The 26,014-nt window shown below is 45.7% G+C and overlaps 1 protein-coding gene across 1 annotated transcript in view; it reads left to right on the top strand.

Annotated features, from left to right (window-relative positions):
• The window catches only part of IHO1 (interactor of HORMAD1 1), a 32,180-nt gene extending 9,759 nt beyond the window's left edge, over positions 1–22,421 (top strand). Inside the window, exons 2-8 of the mRNA XM_017343815.3 lie at positions 5,045–5,116; positions 6,300–6,474; positions 8,407–8,570; positions 13,090–13,138; positions 13,665–13,752; positions 20,695–20,798; positions 21,126–22,421. Coding sequence (XP_017199304.1) covers positions 5,061–5,116; positions 6,300–6,474; positions 8,407–8,570; positions 13,090–13,138; positions 13,665–13,752; positions 20,695–20,798; positions 21,126–22,277 — 1,788 coding nt within the window. The 5' untranslated portion in view covers positions 5,045–5,060 and the 3' untranslated portion in view covers positions 22,278–22,421. The remainder of the gene's footprint in view (positions 1–5,044; positions 5,117–6,299; positions 6,475–8,406; positions 8,571–13,089; positions 13,139–13,664; positions 13,753–20,694; positions 20,799–21,125) is intronic.
• The last annotated feature ends 3,593 nt before the right edge of the window (positions 22,422–26,014 follow it).

The raw sequence follows: 26,014 nt of genomic DNA, 5'->3' as shown, positions 1-26,014 counted from the left end.
TTTGTACCAATACCTCACTGTCTTGATTGCTACAGATTTTTTTTTTTTTTTGACAGGCAAAGTTAGAGAGAGAGACACAAAGAGAAAGGTCTTCCCTCCATTGGCCCACCCCACAAATGGCCGCCATGGCCAGTGCTGTGCAGATTCGAAGCCAGGAGCCAGGTGCTCTCTCCCTCAACAATTGTTGCACAGAACACCTACCCCCAGTGTGATGTTTTTACATTTGAAGATTTATTTGTTTATTTATTTGAAAGGCAGAGCAACAGAGAGAGAGAGGAGAGTCAGAAAGAGAGAAATCTTTCATCAGCTGGTTCACTATTCGAATGGCTGCAATAGCAATGTCTGGGACAGAATCTGCATCCTCTTTCCCTCATGGGTGGCAGGGACCCAATCACTTGGGTCTTGTTGGGTTAGAAGGAAGCTAGATCGGAAGTGATGTAGCCAGAACTCAAACTGTTGTTCAAATATGGGATGCTGATGATGCAAGTGGCAGTTTAACCTATGGCAATGCCAGTCCCCATTGTGATGTTTTGATTCAAGATTATATTGATTGGGTGATGATTGACTCAGGGTGATTAGCATAATTATCATCTTTAATTTTTATCATTTATTTATGGTGGGTATATTCAAAATTCTCTTCTGAGATACATATTGCATTACTGTTAATTATATTCACCCTGAGATGCCATGGAACACAGAACCTATTCCTTCTGTCTAACTGTAATATGGCATCCATTGACTAACCTCTCCCCCATCCCCAACCCCTGCTCTCCCCAGTCTCTGGAAACTAGTATGAGATCAAATTTTAGTTTCCACTTATGAGATAATGCAGTGTTTGTATTTCTGTGTTTAACTTATTTAGTGTCTTCCTGTATATCCACACTGTTGCAAATAACTGGTTTCATGCTTTTTATGGTTGAATAGTATTCCATTATGTATTTATATCACATTTTCTTTATCCATTCACCTGTTGATAAACATTTATGTTGATTCCATATCCTGGATGTTAAAAATAGTGCTACAATAAACATGGGACTCTCAGTGACTCTTCAAGAGGTTGATTTCATTATTTTGGGTATATTTCCAATAGTGGGGTTGCTGGATACCCTGGTAGTTCTATTTCTGAAAGTTTTTATTTTATCTCCACTAACTATGATGTTAGCTGTAGGTTTGTTGTGTATATATATATATATATATATATATATATTTAAAGATATTTATTTATTTCAGAGGCAGAGTTACAGTGAGAGGGAGAAACAGAAAGATTTCCTGTCTGCTGGTTCACCCCCAAAATGGCTGCAACGGCCAGAGCTGAGCCCATCCAAAACCAGGAGCTTCTTCCACATCTCCCATGTGGGTTCAGGGGCCCAAGTACTTGGGCCATCTTTTACTGCTTTCCCAGGACATAGCAGAGAGCTGGATAGGAAGAGGAGCAACTGGGACTCGAACTGGCGCCCATCCAGGATGCCAGCGCTGCAGGCAGAGAATTAACCTGCTGTGCCACTGCACCAGCCCCTGTATATATTCTTTATGAGATGAGCAAGTTCACGTGCATTCCTAGGTTGCTGAGGGTCTTTATCTTTAATAGGTATTGGATTTTGTAAAACGCATTATCTGAATCTCTTTGTAAGATCATGTGATTTTTCTTCTGTAGCCTATTGGTGCAATGGATTACATTAATTGCATTTCTTAAAGTTATTTTCATTTTCATTTGGAAGGTAGAAAGAGAAACACACACAAAGAGCTCCCATACACTGTTAGCTCACCTCAAGCCTGCAGTGGCCAAGATTGTGTCAGGCCAAGCACATGAGCCAGGAACTCAATCCAGGTCTCTTATGTAAGTTTCAAGGACCCAACTATTTTAGCCATCACCACTGCATACCAGGGTCTGCATTGCAGGAAGGTGGAATGGATAGAGCTGGAAATCAAACTCAGGCACTCCAATACGGGACATGGTTATCTTAACTGGCATTCTAACTGGTAAGACAAATGCTACCTCTATTTTGTTGAGGACTTTTCATGTATGTCCATGAGAAATTTTGCTCTGCAGTTTTATTTCCTTTTTTCTTGTTTGTTTTTTAAAGATTCATTCACTTATTTGAAAGGCAGTTACTCCCCAAATGGTTGTGATGGCCAGAGCTGGGCTGATCCAAAGCTAGCTTTTTCTGGGTCTCCCACATGGGTGCAGGGACCCAAGCAAAACAAGTGGTTATAAAGACCAAAATGCTGGGAGTGGATATTTAGCCTAGTGATTAAGACACCCACGTTGGAGCCAGCATTGGGGCACTACAGTTTAAGCTTCTGCCTGAGACACTGGCATCCCATATTGGAGAGCCAGTTTGAGTCCTAGCTGCTCTGCTTCTGATCTGGCTTCCCACTAACATGCCCGGGAAAGCAGAAGATGGCGGCTCAAGTGCTTGGACCCCTGCTACCCATGTTGGAGGCATGGGTAGAGTTCAAGGGTCCTGGATTCTGCCTGGCCTAACCCCAATCCCGGCTGTTGCAGCCATTTGAGGAATGAACTAGCAGATGGAAGATCTCTTTGTCTCTGCCTCTTTCCCTGTCACCTCTGCCTTTCAGCTTTTCAAATAAAAGGGGAAGGGAAGGGAAAGGAATGGAAGGGAGAAAACCCATGTCCTACATCAAAATGCCTGGGTTCTATTCCCAGCCCTGGCTCCCGACTCCATCCTCTTGCCAATGCAGACCCTGGGAGCTGAGTGATTGTCGCTCCCCCTCTTCGCGGAGGAACGACACAGGACCCTGCGCTGTTCTTTCATCTGCTCGGCCCTCCCCGGGTTTGCTGCTGGTTCTTCCTGGGTTGGCTACCGACCCCTCCACCTCCGTGGAAGGGCGGTTCCCCCTGCCACTTTCCCCACTTCCGAGGGGGAGCGGCACACCACCGGCCGGCTCTCTCGGGGGCTGCTCAGGTGTTCCTTCAGATAGATGTTCCTGGTGCATGTTGTCTCTCTCCTCCTTTATAGTCCTCTTCCACCAATCCCAACTCTGCTACCCACATGCCGAGTACGCTGCTCTCCTCCAATCAGGAGCAGGATCAGCTCCTGCAGGTTACTGGTTGAACTGGAGGCAGCTGTGTAAAAGTTGTTTTTACTCCTCTCCCAGCGCCATATTGTGGGAGAGCAGATGTATAGAATAAGTCTTAATTCCAGTAACTTAGTCTAGTCCGAGTTGCTCCCCACAAGTGATAGCTCACATAATTGGGTTCCTACAAGTAGAAAGACATAGATTATGTTCCCCACTCCTGGCTTCAACCCTGTTTCAGGCACTGGAGGACTGAACCAACAAATGGGAGTTCTATTTGTCTTACAATTAATAAAAATGTAAACAACCCAAATGCATCTGTGTTTCTAGAAAATTTTCATGTGCTGATTTCTTTAAACAAGATTAAATCATACAAAAAGTACATTGAAGGGCTAGGGCTGTGGTGTAGTGGGTAAAGCCTCCATCTGTAGTGCTGCCATGTGGGCCCATGTTTGAGACCCAGCTGTTCCACTCCCAATCCAGCTCTTCACTATGGCCTAGGAAAGCAGTAGGAGATGGCCCAAATCCTTGAGCCCCTGGACTGGCATGAGAGACCTGAAAGAAGCTCCTGGCTTCAGATCAGCCCAGCTCCAGCCATTTCAGCCATCTGGGGAGTAAAGCACTGGAAGAAACATCTCTCTCTCTCTCTGCCTCTGCCTTTCTTACTCCACCTTTCAAATAAATATTTTTTTTGTAAAGTACATTGAAATATCTATTCAGAACTTGTGTTTCATTTTATCTAGGTCTGTGTTGGGACAGTATTTGATGTTTGATGTAATTATTCCACCATACATATGGGAATCATATTTTCTGATAACACAATGTTAGCATAAAATCTGATAGATCTTCCATCTACTGGTTCACTCTCCAAATGGCTGCAACAGCCAAGTCTGGGCAAATCTGGAGTCAGGAAATGAAATAGCTGTCACTTAAACTGGCATTCCAGTATGGGATATGGATGTCACAAGCTGCATAACACCAACCCCAAGAACTAATCTTAGAAGTAATAGATTGGGGCCGGCGCCACGGCTCACTAGGCTAATCCTCCGCCTTGCGGCGCCGGCACACCAGGTTCTAGTCCCGGTCGGGGCGACGGATTCTGTCCCGGTTGCCCCTCTTCCAGGCCAGCTCTCTGCTGTGGCCCGGGAGTGCAGTGGAGGATGGCCCAAATGCTTGGGCCCTGCACCCCATGGGAGACCAGGATAAGTACCTGGCTCCTGCCATCAGATCAGTGCGGTGCGCCAGCCACAGCATGCCCGCTGTGGCGGCCATTGGAGGGTGAACCAACGGCAAAGGAAGACCTTTCTCTCTCTGTCTCTCTCTCTCACTGTCCACTCTGCCTGTCAAAAAAAATAATAAATTAATTAAGTCATTCATTGTGTCAGGCAAATAAGGATGGAGTTTATTGGTCCTGTCATAAAAGCAGATTACTAATAGGGTGGCAAAAGATAAAGGTCAAAGAGGAAGGAAGGTCAATTTTTTGTTTCATAGATGACTTTGGCCTTTCCCTGGTATTTAGATGAATGAGGATTTGCATATAATTTAATTACAGAAATACCTATTTTTGACACAGAGGTAATGGAAATTTCACCAATGGGATATAAATGTCACTCCTGAAATGTCCTTATTTACATAAAATAAACATTAGTAATCTTTGGGGAAAATACACTATATTAACCTTTTTATTAATTATTTAATTTGTTTGAAAGGCAAAGTTAGAGAGAGAAAGAGATAGGGAGGTGTCTCCCATCTGCTAGTTCATTCCCCAAATGGCCACAAGGGCCATGGCCAGGCCTGGCCAAAGCCAGTAGCTTCATTTGGGTCTTCCACATGGGTTCAGGGGCCCAAGGACCTAAACCATCTTCTGCTGCTTTCCCGGGCATGTTAGCAGGAGCTGGATTAGAAGTGAAGCAATTGGGACTGGAACCAGCACTTCATATGGGATGCCAGCATCCGTGACACTGGCCCCTATATTAACCTTCTTAATTTTCCTCTGTTCTAATAGGGAATAATCATAAAGAATGAATTTTAATGTCTGGAATATCAAAGAAATGCTCAGTATTCCTTCAGGTTCTGGGTAAGTTTTCTGGTTGTATTCTCTGATACTTGTAAGAACCCATGATTTCATAAGAGAATCTCTTCCTATCAGGTTATAGTAATAGAGGTACCCCATACAGTCTCTTCTCTTTCTTTCCTCTGTTACTACTACACCTTCCCTTGCTTGTCTTTTTCCTTCTTTTCATTTTTTGATTATAAAAGTTATGTCAATTCAGATTTGTGTGTTAGCTGAAGAATGACTTTGTTATCAAACACTGTTATCTAGAGACTTGTCCTCTGAGGGTCACAAATGGTCCACCTTCTGGAAATTTATTTCAGTTTGGGTGGCTTCTATTCAAATAGCAAGGAACAAAGTCAAGACAACGTTAAGATTCATGTTTAATTGTGTAGGGTAATTTGTAGGCACTGTGATTTTAAAGCCTCTTTAGTGACCACAAGGCTCATGGAGATATTGTTCCTGCTACTACTGCACTGAAGTACTTAAATTGGTATTCACCAGCCTGAAATAAGCAGCCATTGCCAACTTGGTAGGTATGTTCCAGAAGTGGTGAATATTTAAGGGATTTCTAATTGCTTTGGTTATGTTTTTATCATAGTGTCATCTCTTGTCTCTTTCCTTCCTATACCCTTCCTGAAGCAAGTTATTCATTTCTCAAGACCTAGAGCATTATTCTCTTTATTTCTCAATAAGAAAAAGGTGCTTAGAAGTCAAAAAGAGTAGGGAAAATATCTTTAATTCCAGATCACAGCTTTAAGACATAAATCCTACATAATTTCAATAGGCTTACAGATCTGGGTTTTTTAAACCCAGCTAATTATTCTCTTTGTCCCAAGAGCAAAGTCAGAGAACTATTTTGAGCAGTGATTATACAACCCATATTATAATACATGCATGCAGTCCATTACCTATGAGTGAAAATAATTGTCCTTCTCTATGCTGAACTATTAAGTTTCTTTTGTTTTATTAATAGTATTTTTGCTTGTACCAATTTATAAACAGATTTTTTGTTTTTATAAAATGAAACTTCCTTTGGCTTAGAATATGTACTAATGTGCTATCTAATTACTTTTAACATTTAGAAAAGGAATTATTTCTGTGTACATGTGTTAATGAAAAACAGAATATTTTAAAATGAATAGTTGTGAATGATGATTTCATGTGTTCGGAATTTTGTTCAACTGATACACTTGTTTAATTCCAGAAATACTAAAGCATCTGTCTCGAATAATAATCAGACTGATTATTCCAGTCTCAGTGATTCGCAATTCCTCTTCGGATCTCAATTCTGTCCAGAAAATTCAGAGACTCTGTCAGCACCTTTGGACTTTGGTGCACACTTAAGACAGCAAAAACAATCACAACAGAATTCTTTGGATGTAAGTCTGATTTCCAGAATTTTTCTACATGTATTTATAGTCATTGTGGATATAAGCTATGAAAATGATCACTCTGTTGGAATATTTTTGAGAACTGTGCATCTCTAAAGATTATTCTCTTAAATGGATTTGTTCTTTATTGATGACTCATTTCTGAAGTGGAAAAAATACTTGTATTTCAGTTTCTTCTAATACTAGAGCAACATAGAAAGTGTCAACCCCTTGACCATTCCTATGGTGAGGCAAATATTTCATGACATTTCCCAAGACTGGTCATACTATTATTTGCAAAAATTTCATAAGAAAAAAGAATTTTCATAAAATAGGAAAAAAGTAAAATACATTTTAAAATTTTTATTTACTTATTTTTTAGTTTGTGCAGGGGATTATATCTTTTTCTTTAAAAAATTTGGTGGGGCTGGTGCTGTGGCATAGTGAGTAAAGCTGCTAGTGCCAGCATCCCATGTGGGCACCAGTTCAAGTCCCAGCTTCTCCATTTCCAATCCAACTCTGTGCTTTGGCCTGGGAAAGCAGTAGATGGCCCAAGTCCTAGGGCTCCTGCACCTGCATGGGAGACCCAGAAGAAGGTCCTTGCTCCTGGCTTTGGACTGGCCTAGCTCCAGCCATTGCAGCCATTTGGGGAGTGAACCAGCAAATGGAGGACCTCTCTCCCTCTGTCTGTAACTCTACCTCTCAAATAAATAAATAAATAAATATCTCTTAAAAATTTTTGGGAGGTGGGCGCTGTGGTGCAGCCAGTTAAACTATTGCTTGGGAAAATTGAATCACGTATCAGAGTGCTTAGGATTGAGTCTTGCCTCTGTTTCCAATCCAGCTTTCTGCTAATGGGCTCCCTGAGAGGCAACAGGTAATCATTCAAATATTTGGATTCCCTGCCACCTAATTGGGAGACGCAGAGAGAACCAGGCTCCTGACTTTAGCCTGGCCTAGCCCCAACTGCAGTAGGCATTTGAAAAGTGAACCAGGCCGGCGCCGCGGCTCACTAGGCTAATCCTCCGCCTTGCGGAGCCGGCACACCGGGTTCTAGTCCCCGTTGGGGCAATGGATTCTGTCCCGGTTGCCCCTCTTCCAGGCCAGCTCTCTGCTGTGGCCAGGGAGTGCAGAGGAGGATGGCCCAAGTGCTTGGGCCCTGCACCCCATGGGAGACCAGGATAAGTACCTGGCTCCTGCCATCGGATCAGCGCGGTGCGCCGGCTGCAGCACGCCAGCTGCAGTAGCCATTGGAGGGTGAACCAACGGCAAAGGAAGACCTTTCTCTCTGTCTCTCTCTCTCTCTCACTGTCCACTCTGCCTGTCGGAAAAAAAAAGAAAAAAAAAGACTTATTTGAAAGCCAGAGTCAGATAGAGAGAGGAAGAGAAAGAGAGAGAGGGACCTTTCATCCACTGGTTTACTCCCCAAATGACTCCAACATCTAGAGCTGGGTCAGGCAGAAGCCAAGAGCTTCTTGTTGGCCACTCACATGGATACAGGGGCCCAAGCGCTTGAGCTATCTTCCAGTGCTTTCCCAGGTGCATTTAGCAGGGAGCTGGATCAGAGGCAGAGCAGCTTGGACTTGAACTGGCATCCATATGGGACTCTGGTGTAGCAGGAGTGGCTTCACCCACTATGCCACAATGCCAGCCCATGTGAAAATTTTAACGCATCATCTCAAATACATCATAATTTTGTTATCTTTAAATTTATGAAGGTGATTTTAAGCTGTTTTGCTGACGTTTTAAATATCTCTAGGGCTGGTAAGGCAGAACTTATATGGATAAGAAGAGTAGCTTTTTTGTATATACAAAAAATAAAAAAAAATTACATACTGTATTTAACATTGTTTGTGCTTAAATTTTACTATTATACAGAAAACAGTGAATGCTATATCTTTATCTGTGAAATGCTATATTTTTATTGTTATTACTTAACAGAGTGAACCTAGTATTTTTACAAAGTACCAGACAAAACCCCAGCTGTTTGGAGGCAATGCAAAAGATGGAGATTTATTTCCTCTTCCTTTGCCAGTTGGAAAATCAAAAGGCCTCTTGGAACAGTTTGAGGAAAAAAAGAAAACAGCAAAAGATAAATGTGACAGGTATGCAAACCTTTCAAGTAATTGAGACACCGCATCTCTTCTGAAGAAAACACAAAATAGAGTGTGAATAAGCAAATAACTGAACTTCAGCATAATGCCATATGTTAGCAATGGTTCTCCACTGAAACAGAATAGAATGTATATGTGTGCATGTGTGCGTGCGTGTGTGTGTGTAGTATGGATAGAGACAAAGATTTATTATTTCAAATGCCAAGAAATCCTACCGGGCCGGAGCCGTGGCTCACTTGGCTAATCCTCCGCCTGCGGCGCCAGCACCCCGGGTTCTAGTCCCGGTTGGGGCGCCAGATTCTGTTCCGGTTGCTCCTCTTCTAGTCCAGCTCTCTGCTGTGGCCTGGGAAGGCAGTGGAGGATGGCCCAAGTGTCTTGGACCCTGCACCTGTGTGGGAGACCAGGAGGAAGCACCTGGCTCCTGGCTTCGGATCTGCGCAAGCGCGCCGGCTGTGGCTGCCATTTGCAGGGTGAACCAACGGAAAAAATGAAGACCTTTCTCTCTCTCTCTAACTCTGCCTGTCAAAAAAAAAGAGGAAGGAGTGAGAGTGGGAGGGAGGGTACAGTGGGAAGTATCACTATGCTCCTGAGTCTGTATATATGAAATAAATTTTATTCACTTATAATTTTTTTAAATTTTGCCCTCTAATTTAGTTACTTTTCAGTTCATTGGGATTAGGAAGTTAAACAACATTATTTATTTTAGGGTCAAGAATATAATGCATAAAATCTTTTTTTTAAGATTTATATGTTTATTTGAAAGGCAAAGTCACAGAGACAGAGAAGGAGAGACAGAGAAAGATCTTTCATCCATTGGTTCACTCTCCAAATGACCGCAATGTCTGGGGCTGGGCCCTTCTGAAGCCAGGAACTTCTTCTAGGTCTCCCACGTAGGCACAGGGGCCTATGGGCTTTGAACATCCTCAGCTGCTTTCCCAGCCACATTAGCAGGGAGCTGAACCAGAAGTGGAGCAGCCAGGACTCAAAGAGGCGCCCATGTGGGATGCTGGTGCCACAAGCAGTGGCTTTACCTGCAACACCACAGCACTGGCTCCAAATGCATAAATTCTTAAATTATGATTTTCTCCCTTTGAAGTATTGGTATTTTTAGAGCTATACCCTGAATTTTGCATATATTCTCATTAGTTTGTGTGATTATGTATATAATTTTAATTTTTTCATTTATTTATAAGGCAGAGAGGCATAGACAGACAGACAGACACACAGAACACACACAGACAGACAGACACACACACATAAAGAGAGAGAGAGAGATCATTCACTCCCCAAATGTCCACAACAGCCAGGAAATCCATCTGGGTCTCCTACCTTTGTAGCAAAGACTCAAGTACTTCAGCCATCACTCGCTGCTTCCCAGGCATGTTAGCAGAGAGCTGGCTCAGAAGCAGAGTAGCCAAGATTCTAACCAGCACTTAGATATTTTATAGTCAAAACAATAGTAATACTAAGATGTTGTGAGAAATGGCCTCACTCAGGAAGAACAGCCAAAGTGAGACTTTTCTATTAGCAGTCTTGCAAGGTAAAGTGTCTGGTAAGTAGGCAGGCAAACCAGGTGCAGGATCATGAAGAAATTTATTCCCTAGGACTCAGGTCCCTCCCCCAGTTCCTCATTGGCTGAGTTCCACCGGGTTACAATCTTCACGGTATTTGCATCAGCTGTTTTGGCTGCTCCCAACAACTTGTTTGCCTAAGAACTTTTCAGGTGTATTTAACCTAGCTGTTTTGCTAGCTAACTATTTGCAACTTCCCGCACATCTGTAAGCTCTTATGCTAGCTAGTTGTCTACTCACAGCTGAACACCTTACTTTGAAAAGGAACCAGGGGGCCAGTGCTGTGGCGTAGCAGGTAAAGCCACCGCCTGCAGTGCCGGCATCCCATATGGACAGCGGTTCAAGTCCCGGCTGTTCCACAGCTCTCTGCTATGGCCTGGGAAAGCAGTAGAAGATGGCCCAAGTCATTGGGCCCCTGCACCCACGTGGGAGACCTGGAAGAAGCTTCTGGCTCCTGGCTCCTGGCTCCGGATCACAGCCAATTGGGGAGTGAACCGACAGATGGAAGACCTCTCTCCCTCTCTCTCTGTCTGTCTCTCCTTCTCTGTGTAACTCTGACTTTCAAATAAGTAAATAAATCTTTAAAAAATAAAACCAAATATTTACTTCTCACAGATGTGACCAGGAATTTTTTTTTTTTTTTTGACAGGCAGAGTGGACAGTGAGAGAGAGAGAGAGAGACAGAGAGAAAGGTCTTCCTTTTGCCGTTGGTTCACCCTCCAATGGCCGCCACGGCTGGCGCGCTTCGGCCGGCACACCGCGCTGATCCGAAGCAGGAGCCAGGTGCTTATCCTGGTCTCCCATGTGGTTGCAGGGCCCAAGCACTTGGGCCATCCTCCTCTGCACTCCTGGGCCACAGCAGAGAGCTAGCCTGGAAGAGGGGCAACCGGGACAGAATCTGTTGCCCCAACCGGGACTAGAACCTGGTGTGCCAGCGCCACTAGGTGGAGGATTAGCCTATTGAGCCGTGGCACCGGCCGAGACCAGGAATTTTGGACTACCAGAAAAAAGCCACTACCTTCTGAAGTCAATATTGCCATAAAAAATAAAAACTGATCGTTTTCCAACCTGGTAACCACTTGAATTGCTACAATTTAACATGCAAAATTGATTTTATTTATTATATATATTTAAAAAACAGTTACATAGATCAATTCTTTTTCTTCTTCTTCTTTTTTTTTTTTTTTTTTTTTTCCAACAGGCAGAGTGGACAGTGAGAGAGAGAGAGAGACAGAGAGAAAGGTTTTCCTTTTGCCGTTGGTTCACCCTCCAATGGCCGCTGTGGCCAGCGCGCTGCAGCCGGTGCACCGCGCTGATCCGATGGCAGGAGCCAGGTACTTATCCTGGTCTCCCATGGGGTGCAGGGCCCAAGTACTTGGGCCATCCTCCACTGCACTCCCTGGCCACAGCAGAGAGCTGGCCTGGAAGAGGGGCAACCGGGACAGAATCCGTCACCCCGACCGGGACTAGAACCTGGTGTGCCGGCGCCGCAAGGCGGAGGATTAGCCTAGTGAGCCGTGGCGCCGGTCAGATCAATTCTTTTTTAAGGTTTTATTAATTTGAGAGGTAGAGTTACAGAAAGAGAGAGGGAGAGACAGAGAGAAAGGTCTTTCCTGCACTGGTTCACTCCTCAAATGGCTGCAATGGCTGGAGTTGGGCCGATCCGAAGCCAGGAGCCAGGAGCTTCCTCTGGGTCTCCCATGAGGGTGCATGGGCCCAAGGACTTCAGTCATCTTCTGCTTCCCCAGGCCATAGCAGAGAGCAAAATCAGAAGTGGAGCAGCTGGGACTCGAACCGGTGGCCACATGGGAGGCCGGCATTGCAGGCCAGGGCTTTAACTCGCTGTGCCACAGCATGGGCTCCAGGATGCACATTTAACAAGATTCAGAAGCATAACCAAGGGCCAGCACTGTGGCATAGCAGGTTAAGCTGCTGCCTGCAGCACTGGCATCCTATATGCTGGTTAGATTCCTGGCTGCTCCACTTCCAATCCAGCTCCCTGCTTCTGTACCAGGGAAAGCAGCAGAAGATGGACCAAGTGCTTGGGCCCCTGCACCCACATAAGAAACCTGGTAAAAGCTCCTGGCTTTGGTCTGACTCAGCTCCAGCCTCTGCAGCCATTTGAGGGGTAAACCAGCTGATGGAGGATCTCTGTCTCTGTCTCTCTGTAACTCTGCCTTTCAAATAACATATATGTATGGCCGGTGCCGAGGCTCACTAGGCTAATCCTCCGCCTTGCGGCGCCGGCATAGCAGGTTCTAGTCCCGGTCGGGGCGACAGATTCTGTCCCGGTTGCCCCTCTTCCAGGCTAGCTCTCTGCTCTGGCCCGGGAGTGCAGTGGAGGATGGCCCAAGTGCTTGGGCCCTGCACCCCATGGGAGACCAGGAGAAGCACCTGGCTCCTGCCTTCGGATCGGCGCAGTGCGCTGGCCGCAGTGCGTCAGCCGTGGCGGCCATTGGAGGGTGAACCAACGGCAAAAGGAAGACCTTTCTCTCTCTCTCTCTCTCTCTCTCACTGCCCACTCTGCCTGTCAAAAAAATATGTATATATATATATATATGTATGTATGTATATATGTATGTGTGTGTGTGTATATATATATATATATTTAAAGAATCATGGCCAGGACATGAACCCAGACAATCTGATATGGAATGATAGCATCCTAACAGTGTCTTAACTGTTGAGGCAAATGCCTGTCCCAAACTGGATTTTTAAAAGAAAAAGAGTGATTTGCCTTGGAAATGGTCACAAAAATGTCTATATTTTTCTTTTCTTCTGATTGAGCACTAAGGTTTCTCAAATTTGAATCTCCAAGTCTGACCAGTGTTTTGATCCTCAATTCGATAGAAACCTGCTAGATTTATGCTATCAGTTCTGTTACATATTGCTTTAATGTGTCCCAAGCATTTGCTTTCTTTTTTCCTTTCCCATTCTAGTGAGACTCTATACAACTTTGTTTCCAATGTCAGAGAAAGCATTCACAAGGTAAGTATGGTTATATTCCAAGGACCTCTGACATCTTACATTTTAAGAAGTTAAATGAATTCACTAGCTTTACTTCATATAGAAGAGCAATCCTTTTTTTTTTTTTTTTTTAAAGATTATTTATTTGAAAGGGAGAGTTACAGAGAGAGAGAGAGAGAGAGAGAGAGAGAGAGAGAGATTTTCCATCCACTGGTTCACTCCCCAAATGGCCAGGGCTGGGCCAGGCTGAAGCCAGGGGCTTCATCCAGGTCTCCCACATGGATACAGAGGCCCAATTACTCGGACCACCTTCCACTGTTTTCCCAGGTGCATTACCGGGGAGTTAGATTGGAAGTGGAGCAACTGGGACTTGAATGGCACCCATGTGAGATGCAGACATCACAGGCAGCAGCTTAACCCACTATGCTGCAATGCTGGCTTCCAGAATAACCATCTTTATTTACGCTTTTTATCACTTAATGACAATTCTCCGGGTTAGTAAAGTAAAGCAATAGTCTGAATTCTTTCTTTTCTTTGGGGTTTTTAGTTGCAGACATCTGTGGAAAAGTCTGAGGAACATCTCACTATAAGAAGTCAGTCTATTCTGGATTCTTTGGAGACTGTGGCCAAGACATGTGAGTGCCTCATGTCTGAGGTTATCAGCTGAGAGCGCTGGAGAGTGGTGACCGTGAACTTTTTGACTCCACCCATATTTCCAGTGGTGAAGTTCCATGTTTCAGAGAGGGTGGATAGATAAGGTTAGCCCTGAAGGGTGAGCTGGGGATGCAGCCCACCTCTGTGTGGCAAGACCTTCACCCCACGCCTTTTGTGCAGCATTGACCCTCCGTCCTGCTGCCTCAGGGCAGGTAGCTCTCCAAGTTTCTCATCTCACTGCCTCAGGTGAATTGGCAGTATTCCAGAGTGATATGCTGTGCAGGTTGTGGCGACACTGCCCCCTTGGGAGACAGAAGTGCTCCAGTGGGAGCAAGCATTTGCACAGAAGCCACTTGGGATGTGTGCATCCCACATCAGAGCGCCTGGTTCAAGTCCTGGCTCCTCCACTCCCAATCCAGCTTCCTGTTAATGCTGCCTGGGAGGCAGCAGATGATGGTTCAAGTACTTGACTGCTTGCCACTCACATAGGAGATTCTGATGGAGTTCCAGTCTCCTAGCTTTTGTCTTGCCCAGTCTAGGCTGTAGTGGACATTTGGGGAGTGCACCAACAGATGAAAGATCTCTTTCTCTGGGGTCAGCATCGTTAAGCCACCACCTGTGAAATCAGCATTTCATATGAGCACCAGTTTGCATCCTGGCTGTTCTGCTCCTAATCTAGATCCCTGCTAATGTGTCCGGAAAAGCAGCAGAAAATGGCCTGAGTTCTTGAGCTCCTGCCACCCACTAGGGAGTACCAGATGGAGTTCTTGGCTCCTGGTTTCAGTTTGGCTGATGTGGCCATTTGGGGAGTGAACCCGTGAATGAAAGATTTCTCTCTCTGTATCTCCCTCTTTCTCTGTAACTCTACCTTTAAAATAAATAAGTAAAGTTTTTAAGAAGAAATAAAGATATTATTCTGTCTCTCTCTCTGCCTTTCAGATAAAATGACAATAAATAATTTTTAAACATGTATTTGAGAGTCAAAGCTACAGACACACAGAGGGGGAGAGAGAGAGGTCTTCCATCCGCTGGCTCATTCTCCAAATGGCTGTAGTGGCTGGAGATGGGCTGATCCAAAACCAGGAACCAGGAGCTTCTTTCAGGTTTCCCACATGGGTGCAGGGGCCCATTTTTCACTGCTTTCCCAGACCATAAGCAGAGAGCTGGATTGGAAGAGGAGTAGCCGGGACAAGAACCAGTGCCTATATGAGATGCTGGCACTGCTGGCTGAGGCTTAGTGCCAGCCCCAATAAATACATTTTTAAAAGAAAAAGAAATACACCAGTTACCCACTGTTTTTCTTGCTGCCTTGGTTTCATTGAGAGCTGTGGTATAGTGAAATGCAACATCATTCTCAATTTCTATTATAGTTTGTGCTTGTCAAATCCCCTACTCCCACCAATTAGTGATTTACATTTATATGAAACCATTGTCCTAGCCCTTGTAAACAAGAGAGCCAATGCACAGAGCTCCATAGGCACATATCTCTCTAGAATCACCAGTTTCTCAGCAAAATACTAAGCTGATGACTCCGCATCTGTAATTGTTTGCATTTGTCTCTGTGTTTATTTTTTATTTTAAACACATTGAAGTCAACTTATTCAAATGCCATGGAATAGACTGCTCATGATTTACAAAAATTAATGCCTCTGTGTGGCTGGAAAATTAATCCCCATCTGTCTGCAAAGAAGCACTGTACTGTCTGTTGTCTTCCAACCCGGTATCCCACACACAGGGCAACTGTGCATCTGTTTAGAAACTGGTTCTGGAATCCTAGGACTGCTACCCCCACAAGATGTGATAAGGCAAAGAGCAGAAGCAAATCAAGAACCCTTCCTATGTGCAATGTGATAGAATAACTCATTTGTAAGTGCCCAAGGAAATCACTCTGTTTTGGTCTACATTTAAAACTGGGTGAAGGACAAAAAGGAGGATTACAGCAAAAGTGTGGCCTTTGAGTCCCAGAAAAGAGAATTTAAGTGCTCAAGTTTACAATACAAGATCAAGGCAGAGAGAGGACTAGAACCAAATGTGGCTTACAGTAGACACAGGGATCCTAATCTGTTGTTCTTGATGGTTCCTTAATTTTCATTTTAAAAAAGATGTATTCATTTGAATAGCAGAGTAACAGAGAGAGAGGGAGAGAAATAGAGAGATCTTCCATCTTATGTTTCACCCCTGAAATGCCCTCAACAGCCAGGGTTGGGCCAGGCTGAAGCCAAGAAAGAGCCAGGAACTCCATCCAGGTCTCACATGGGTGTCAGGTGCCCAAGCACTTGGAAAATAGACATTGTTCAGAATATGGAAATGGATTTAAATGTCATTTTTACATAAAAGCTAAAAATATCAAATGTTTATTGTCAAAAGAGAAATGAAGTGTTTTCTGGAGCACATGTGTGTGCAGGCACACACCCATCTTGTATCTATAATTTATACACAGAGAAGCACATTATCAATGCAAAATTCCAAAAGCAGCTGATGTTAATCCAGGAAGTAGAGCTATGGTGTGTGTGGAAAATATTTTATTATTTTTTCATTGTATGTCTATTTTTTTCTGTTTTGGGTTGTATTCATAGCCAAGATTTTTTAACACTTTTTATTTTTATTTTATTTATTTATTTATTTATTGAGAGGTAGAGTTGCAGAGAGAGGGAGAGACAGAGAGAAAGATCTTTCCTGCACTGGTTCTCTCCCCAAATGGCTGCAATGGCCAGAGCTGGGCCAATCCAAAGCCAGGAGCCAGGCGCCAGGGGCCAGAAGCTTCTTCTGGGTCTCCCACATAGGTGCAGGGGCCCAAGCACTTGGGCCATCTGCTTTCCCAGACCATAGCAGAGAGCTGGATCAGAAGAGAAATAGCTGGGACATGAACCGACACCAATATGGGATGCAGGCACCACAGGTAGAGGCTTAGCCTACTACACCACAGTATGGGCCACCAATTTTTTTTTTTTTTTTTTTAAAGATTTGTTTATTTGAAAGAGTTACAGAGAGAGAGAAGGAAAGACTGGCCCAGGCCAAAGCTAGGAGCCAGGATCTTCTTCAGGGTCTCCCACCTGGGTGAGGGGCCCAAGGACTTGGGCCATCTTCTGCTGCTTTCTTAGATATATTAGCAGGGAGCTGGATGGGAAGTGGAGGAGCAGGAACACAGACAGGTTCCCATATGGGATAATGGCACAGCAGACAGCGACTTAACCTGCTACACCACAGCAGCAGGTCCCTAACTTATTTATTTACTTGAAAAGCAGTTACATAGAGAGAGGGAAAGACAGAGCAAGAGAAATATTCCATCTACTGGTTCACTCCCCAAATGGCTGCAATAGCTGGGGCTGCGCCAGGCTGAAGCAAAGAGCCTGGAACTCCATCCAGGTCTCTCACATGGGTGGCAGGTGCCCAAGCACTTGGGTCATTCTCCATTGCTTTCCCCAGTGCATCTGCGGGGAGCTGGACCAGAAGTGAAGCAGCCAGGCCTCGAACCAGCCCCATATGGCATCCCTGTTGGTGGCTTAACCAGCTATGCTACAATGCCAATCCACTAACTAAAAACTTTAAAAAGAAAAAAAATGGGTAGATTTTGATATGATACTATTAAGTAATACAAAAACTCAGTAAAGGGGAAAACTCCCAACATATATTTCTGTGGAGACAAAAACAGAATGTGTGGGGCCACGTGCAGATGTTTTCTGAACATTTAATCTAGAATTGAGTGCTGTTAGCCTTTTCCATTCTTTGTTTTTGTGAGAGTTGGTAATGTCCATTGTTGCTAAGAAACATTGCTATTTAGGAACTCTTCTAGGGAAGGATAACTGCTTGTGCTGTCTCCTACAGATATATTTACATGGATGTCTGAAAAAGTGCTGAGTTTAGGGACAGGATGCAGCACATAAGTAGACAACCTCTTTCTAATTGATTGACATGTGGAATTGTGTTCAGAGGAGGAGAAAACTTACTTTCTAAAATATTCTTACTTTCTTAATTGAAGAAGTGAATGTGTTATTATTAAATTGTTTCTTATTTTGCTAAAAGCATTGCTTCATTGTGTAAAAATAACATCAACAAATACAGTATATTGCAACATTAATATAGTACCTTTCTTCACCAGATACTATATAACTAACACAAATGTTATAATAAATCTGTATATTCTGTTATTTCCAATGGTAGTTTTCATTATTTTGACCTAAATGCAGAGATAGATACAAGCAAGCTACAATATGCTATAAAGCTTAAAGTAACAATGTTATCCTTGAATTATCTATCTTTTTTTTTTTATTTTTTTTTATTTTTGACAGGCAGAGTGGACAGTGAGAGAGAGAGACAGAGAGAGAAAGGTCTTCCTTTGCCGTTGGTTCACCCTCCAATGGCCGCCGCTGCAGCCGGCGCACCGCGCTGATCCGATGGCAGGAGCCAGGATCCAGGTGCTTTTCCTGGTCTCCCATGGGGTGCAGGGCCCAAGCACCTGGGCCATCCTCCACTGCACTCCCTGGCCATAGCAGAGAGCTGGCCTGGAAGAGGGGCAACCGGGACAGAATCCGGCGCCCCGACCGGGACTAGAACCCGGTGTGCCGGCGCCGCAAGGTGGAGGATTAGCCTATTGAGCCACGGCGCCGGCTCGAATTATCTATCTTTATAACTAGTTTTTAATAACAATTTCATGAGTTCTGAATATTTTAACTACACCATAGAGCCTGGCCAAAAAAACATAGGATATTGTGATGTAGATGCAGACTGTGTTTATCTGCGATAACTAGAAACTGAAAAGGTATTTTATTCCAGCAGCAGTGTTACCAATAGTTTGTTTTTCCATTGGTATGGCTAAAATTGTTATTTTAAATCTTCTATCTAGCCCTAACTTAGCTGTGCTGACTTAAATTGTTTCATATGGGTTTATTTAGGAACTCCATTTCTGGTTCTCAGTAAATTTTACTTAGGTGTCACAGGATTCTTCTGAATTAGTTCGTCTAGTTCTGAAGAGTTTTTCAGCATGATCTTGACTAGCCAACCATCTTCAGAACATTTATTGGCAAATCCTTATGTTCTGCAAGAGCACTAATTTCAGTTACATCTCCTGATGCTGGAGAATAGAGGCCAGGAGCTGCCTGCACATTTTCCAAAGCACTGAGCAAGTATTTGTTCAGTTTTGTCCCAATTTCAGGCAGACTACGATTAACAACTTCTCCCAAAGCTCCCTGTGCAAAGTTGCTGATACCCACTGCTCCACTACCATTTCCTGTTGTTTCCCATTAATGTTTTCTCTTCTTTTCTTTCTTTCTTTTTTTTTCTTGTTAATTTGGGAGTTTGAATGATAGGGGTGGGGAGTGGAGAGAGAGATTTCCATCTGCTGGTTCACTCTCCAGATGGCTGCAACGGCAAGAATGAGCTATGTTGAAGCCAGGAACTAGGAACTGTGCTTTGTTTCATAGAGCTCCTTTCCAAGGTAGAAAAAGAATTTTGAGTTGGTTGTTACAAATCTTTTTTCTCTTTTGCAGGACTCTGAAATATGCCTGAATAAGAAGTAACAGAACTTCTGATCATTTCTAAACTAAATCATGTTGTAGAGCTTTAATATTTTTAGCAGGATTATAGTAGAAATTCTGATTAATTATTTATAAATGGCTAACTAGTTTGTCTCAATGCCATGACTCAATAATCCATCTTTTTCCCACTGATTTTAAAGGTCCATTTTTATTGAGCTCATTTTTAAGAATGCTTATTTATTTTTATAAATACATGACACAGAAAGAGAGAGAGAAATCTACCGTCCACTTGTTCACTTCCCAAATGCCTGCAACGGCTAGGGCTGGGCCAGCCCAAAGTCAGGAACTTAAAACTCTATCAAGATCTCCCGTGTGGGTGGCAGGGGCCCAAACACTTCAGCCATCACCTGCTGTTACCCAGGATGCATTAACAGGAAGCTGGATCAGGAATGGAAGGGCCAGGACTCGAACCGGCACTCCCACATAGGATGTGTGCATCCCACGCAGCAACTTAACTCACAGTGCCACTAGAGAACTTCTGAAATTCATTAACAGTTAGTTGTATAATTACTCATTAACTACCTGTTTTCCCCATAAGATCATACTTTCAAGGCGGCTTTATCTTTCTTGATCATAATAGTGCCTGACACACAGTAGATGTTCCTTAAATATTTGTTGAATAAATGAAAGAGGATCTTCACATGACCTATAGCCTAGCAAGAGGATGGCAAGAATCACAACAGCCTGTTTGTAAATAAGTCCGTGTGTGTGTGTGTGTGTGTGTGTGTGTAGATCTCCTGAGGCAAAAGAGGGAAGTCAGTATCAGTCCTGAGGTGGTCAGCACACTAGGGCTCAAGTGTAAATAGGTGATAAATAAACAAGCGCCATCAGAATGCTAGAGCACACATGGACAGGGCAGCGAGAAGGACACCAGCGCTGGGTGTGAAATGGTGCTTTCCGAGAGCAGAGGAAGGACTGGGAATTAGCTGGGCTAAGGTGGTGCCTGGGGGAGTGAAGCGGGAGGACTCCAGGCTGAGGAAGCACATGCCCAGATTACTCAGAGAACAAAGCCTCATCTTGTTGGCCAGTTTACAGTTGCCGGCTTCGTCCAGAGCTCAGTGGGATCCCATTGGAGCAGAGACGGTGTCAGCGGGGACATGGTGATGTATACATTTCACAAAGGTCGCTCTGATGACAGGGCCAAGACAAAAAGCTAAGGTCAAGATCGGTTCCGTGGTCGCCAGCAGGTGCTAAGACTGGTTCTGCCTGGCCAGGATCTTCTCAGGGAGGGCAAGAAGAAACTGTGGAGGGAGCCCCCTGGGTGAAGTGGACATAGTCTTGAGCAGGAAAGGCTCGGGTGATCCACGTGGATGTCAGCTCTTCCCTTCCCACCACTGCGTGCCGAGCACCCCATAGTCTCCCCGAGGTGAACTGTTGTTTCGTATTCAGTACAGGAGACTGCACGGACCCAGAGTGACCTGGTGTTTGAGGCAGTGCAGGAGAAAGGCAACACGGAGCAAGCCATCCTTGAGCTGCAGAAGAAATTTGAAGCTGTAAGTGTAAACCCCAACCCCTTTCTTCGAGTGAGTTTTTGATTTTGTTACTAGACACGGAGAGACACTTCCAAAATTGCAGATTTTCAGCTGAGACCAGAGGCCAGCAGAGTCCCAGGATGCCAGACCAGGGTTTAGCCTAGTTTCCTTCCCCTGGGTTCCCTGGCATGATGGGGCCCTGCTCCCCAGTGTAGCCAAGCTTAGCCTGTGAAGTACAATGTGAGGGGCCACCCGTTGTTCTACTGATACAGCCGTTGGTTTGTTCGCATGTTCTGCTGTGCATTGACTTGTACTACCATCACACTCTTTCTCACTGCCTGTCCCCAGAAACAAGCAGAGATTTTGGAAATGAAGTCCAACCTGAAGCACCTGGAGGTTTTAGTTGCACAGCAGAGTAAGGACTTCCAGCAGCTGTGTGAGCAGCTAGGCCAGCTGAACGTGCCCAGTGTCCTCGCAGAGCTGAAGAGATGGATCTCAGTGCCTCAGGTGCCCAGACACGTGAGAGACAGCACTTCTCAGACGTCGCCACTTCTGGCTCGGAACCTCAGCTTCACCGGGCAGGAACAATATGCCCTTGAGGACCCAGTGCCATGGCAGGCCCAGGGCCTCCCTGGTGCGGGGAATCCCAGTAGGGGCTCCTCACAGCCTGGAAAGTTTGATGTCTGGGGTGAGGGGGCCAAGAATGGTGCTCCCCAAGAAGAGGCTGCGCTGCCCGGAGCTCAGCCCCGTGAAGGCAATGGGTGTGCAAAGGACCAAGCAATGCAGCCTCACTCCAACAATCAGGGTGTTAGCAAAAGCCATCCCGAGAACCCTGGCTCCCACATCCCAGGCTACAGGATTCCTGGCGACAGGGACCAGGTCTCTCAAGGAGCTTCACAGCTCATATCCCTGGACTTAAACACATTTGCAACCAGCATTGAGAATGCCTATCCAAAACACCAAACCAAAAGCATGTCTTCAAGTGACCCATGTGAACAGGTGGTGACAGAACAGAAAGGCAGGGCTATAGAAAGCAGGGGGAAAGGCATGAGGCAGCAGACCAGGAGAGCCTGCAGAGGCAGGCCCATAGCCAGGAAGCAGGAACAGGCCCCAAGTGAGACCCATGCCTTGAAGTCTAAATATCAGAGTCCTCAGCCTCCAGTTTCTGTCCCACAAAGTGGCCCCCTGGGGCAGCAGGAACCCCTTACTCATGTGCTGCCTCTGCAGGGTGTCAGGAGCCCCAGCAAGCCAGTCCATCCTGTTTTGAGAGGCACAGTCATGCCCACAAAGACAGCGAGGGCAGCACGTGGCAACTGCTTGCAGTTCAACAGGTCCTCTTCCCAAGACAACAGCCTGCTTTCGGGCAGTTCCCAGGGGGACCACCAGATGAGCTGGTTCAGTGACCTGAGCCTTGGACGTTCAGAGCCGCCTCTGCGCAAGGAGCCAGGGAAGCATTTTCTCTATGACCTGGGATTTGATAGCAGTGATGACGGCTTCTGACCGGCCCAGAGCATCTTTAGCTGTATATTGATCTCACCTAGAAAGACAAAATGCTAGACACTTGGGCTGACCATCAGCAGAAACTCCCTGAAGCTTGCTTGGGACTCTCAGGGTCAGGGGCTCTGCTGCGGTGAGGTTAATGGAGAGCAGGGGCAAGTGTGGGTAGCAGGTGCCGCCCATGACAAAGACATAAGGAGTAAGTACATCTGTGTTTGTTGGAATGAAATGTGAAGTCGTGGTGATGAGAGCCGAGGCAGCAGCGTGGCTGTGGGTCACCAGGAGGAGAGTGGCTGTACTCCGGCAGAGGGCACTCAGGCGAGGAGCACTGGCTTCCTATGGAACTGTGGAGCATGAGGGCTCTCACAAAAGCTGTTGCTGTGGCAGCCTGACTCCCAAACACAATTTGGGTCCCCAACATATTCTCTGCAGATGACCGGTGTCTTTCTGGGCCTCAGTATTTTTTTCCTTCCTACTTTATCCACTAATGCTGGCAAAGCATCTGCATTTTTTGATCAGTGGCTGTATCATATTCTCATGAACAGAGAGTGTTAAAGCTACCAATGAAAGGGAAGCAACATGCACAAAATAGACGCCAAAGGTACCCTGTCCACAAGCCACATGAGCCCATTTTGTCTTCCTGGCGATTTAAAACCCTGTTCTTTCTAAGCTAACAGCAGCGTCTGTGGGCCCTGTCTTGTTGCTGGAGAGCAGTAGGCTTATGTGAAACTTTGGCTTTCCATTTACAGCTTGGTGAAGCTTTTAATTTTTGTAACATATATGTGTTTCTTTTGTAATACAAATAACTTACTACAAATAAAGATAAGTCCTTGAAAATCTTTATCTTTTTCTTTCACTGAGGTTATTGAACAGATCTCTCAGTTCGGTTCTTTGGAGAAATCAAATAGATAAAATGCAGCCCATCTTCTTATTCTCCAAGTCTCTCAAAAGATGATTCTCATTTATTTGAAAGGCGGAGTGACACAGAGAATGAAAGTGAGATCTTCCATCTGCTGGTTCATTCCCCAAATGGCCACAACAGCTGGGGCTGGGCCAGGCTGAAGCCAGGAGCCAGGAGCTCCATCCGGGGCATCTTATCCACTGCTCCTCAGGTGTATTGTGAGGGAGCCAAATTCAGAGTGGAGTAGCCAGGACTGCAACTGGCACTCAGATATGAGACGTGGGCATCCCAAGGGGAGGCCTACTGCACTGCACCCAGAAGATGATTCTGAAGTGTATTTATTTGCATTTATTTGAAAGGCAGGGAAACAGAGAGAAAAAGAGAGATTCCATCTTCAAATGCCCCCAACAGCTGGGGCTAGGCCAGGCTCAAGCCAGGTGCCAAGACTCCCATCCGGTCTCCCATGTGGGTGGCAGGAACCCAAGCACTGGGCCATCACCTGCCGCCTCCCAGGATGCACATTAGCAGGAAGTTGGACTGCAAGCAGAGGGGGGACTTGATTCCAGGTGTTCTGATAGGAGATGGAAGCATCCCAGCATGGCTGAACATACTGCACTGTGACACCTGCTCCACACGACGATTCTGATTCAACACCCATTCGAACGGCCTTGTTCTCTCTTCTCCTGCTACTGTATGAAAGCAGAATTCTCATGGGCTGGATGGTTTCCAGGATGCTGATTTCTGAAGCAGCACAATGACATTGCAGCTGCTGAGCAGAAGGTGGTGAGAAAGCAATGCGTCTTGATTTCTAACTTGTATATCGTTTACTTTCAGAGATGTGTATCCCATACAAGTCTGAAGAAGTTTAATTTGCCTGTGACACCTTTGGCGCCAGATGCCAGCCTAAACTGCCCTCACTCCCAGGCCAAGGGCAGCTGTGGCCTGCAGCTGGCGGCCAGTGGGAGTCAGAGCAACCCCTTCCTAAGCCAAGGGAATTCAGGTGTGGGCCCTGCCTCAGGCTACCCGGACTCCCCCCTCCCTGGGGGCCTCCCTCAATATCCACTCACTCTGCCCCGGCCAGGCTCCACTGCCTCCCTTGTTGGTTTCCATTGTGCAGGAAGGTGTGAGAGGAAGATTCCTTCCAGCCCTCCCAAACTGCAGGTGGGCCCCTTAACTCTGAACATGCAGCTTGGACCAGAGCGGATGAATCTGCAAATAAATGCATTTAAAGTCTTTATTTTTGGGCCGGCGCCGCGGCTCACTTGGTAAGGTAATCTTCCACCTGCGGCGCCGGCACTCCATGTGGGCACCGAGTTCTAGTCCCGGCTGCTCCTCTTCCAGGCCAGCTCTCTGCTGTGGCCCGGGAAGGCAGTGGAGGATGGTCCAAGTGCTTGGGCCCTGCACCCCATGGGAAACCAGGAGGAAGCACCTGGCTCCTGGCTTCGGATCAACGTAGCTGAGGCCGTAGCGGCCATTTGGGGGGTGAACCAACAGAAGACCTGTCTCTCTCTCTCTCTCTCTCTCACTGTCTAACTCTATCTGTCAAATAAATAAAAACAATTTATTTTTATTTTATTAGAAAGGTAGACACACACACACACACACACATACACAAAGTCAGATGGAAAGAGATCTTCCAGCGGCTGGTTTGCTCTCCTAATGCTCACAATAGCCAGGGCTGAGCAGGCTAGAGCAAGACTTAAAGTCGGGATCAGTGCTGTGCCGATCCGGAACCAGGAACCAGGTGCTTCTCCTGGCCTCCCACGTGGGTGCAGGGCCCAGGCACCTGGGCCATCCTCCACTACCTGCCACAGCAGAGAGCTGGACAGGAAGAGGAGCAACCGGAACAGAATCCGGCGCCCCAACTGGGACTAGAACTTGGCGTGCTGGCGCCGCAGGCGGAGGATTAGCCTAGTGAGCCGCAGCACCGGCCAGGAACCCAGCTTCTTAAGCTATCAGCTGCTGCCTCCAGGGCGTGCATGAGCGGGAACCTGGAACTGGAAGTAGAGTAGCCAAGACTGGAACCAGCATTTTGATATGGGATACGGGCATCTCTCACAGCAACTTAACTGCTGTGCCAAGCACCCACTTCTCTGGAAATCTTTTATTACTCTAAGTTGAAAAGTTTAATACTTTTAGTCAAAGTGGAGACCCTTTGAGAGAAGTCCATCAGTGTTTATAACCGTGGCCTTCTTTTTGAAGGGTCTGTTCAACTTTGAAAGGCCAAAGCAGTAGCGTTTGTTCTTTATTCTGCTGTGAGTTACATAAAATCCCATATTTCTCAGGGCTGGCATTGCAGCACAGCGGGTTAAGCCCTACCCCATACTGGACTTCCTGGTTAGAGTCCCCGCTACTTCTGATCCAGATTCCTGCCCAGGTGCCTGGGAGACAGCAGATGGTGGCCCACGTACCTAGGTTCCTGCCCCCAGCATGAGACCAGGATGGAGTTTCTGGTTCCTAGCTTCCGCCTGGCCCAGCCCCCCCGGTAGTGTCGGGAGTGACTCTGTGGATGAAAAGATCTCTCCCCCTCCCTCCCTCCCTCCCGCTCCCTCTGTGTGTGGGGGGGTGTGTGACTCTCCCTTTCAAATACATCTTTTAAAAAATGCTTCATAAAAAATGTCCATGTTTCTTCAGGATTCCATTCTGTGTAATGACCTCAGAGTTCAGAGTGGCTCACAGTCCAGTAGCCGGTGCTCTTGTAGAATGAGCGGTACTCGCACCGCCCAGCGAGGCAGAGTTAATTAATTATACTGCCTGTCTCTGGCCATCAAGAAAGGATATTCTGTTTCTTATTTTATTCCCAAGGCTTTTTTTTTTTTTTTTAAACTAACTGCTGTGT

The sequence above is a fragment of the Oryctolagus cuniculus genome, chromosome 10 (assembly GCF_964237555.1).
Source record: "Oryctolagus cuniculus chromosome 10, mOryCun1.1, whole genome shotgun sequence".
Taxonomy (NCBI): Eukaryota; Metazoa; Chordata; class Mammalia; order Lagomorpha; family Leporidae; genus Oryctolagus; species Oryctolagus cuniculus.
The sequence above is the reverse complement of the archived record's forward strand: the minus strand, read 5'-3'. Positions and strand labels throughout refer to the sequence as shown.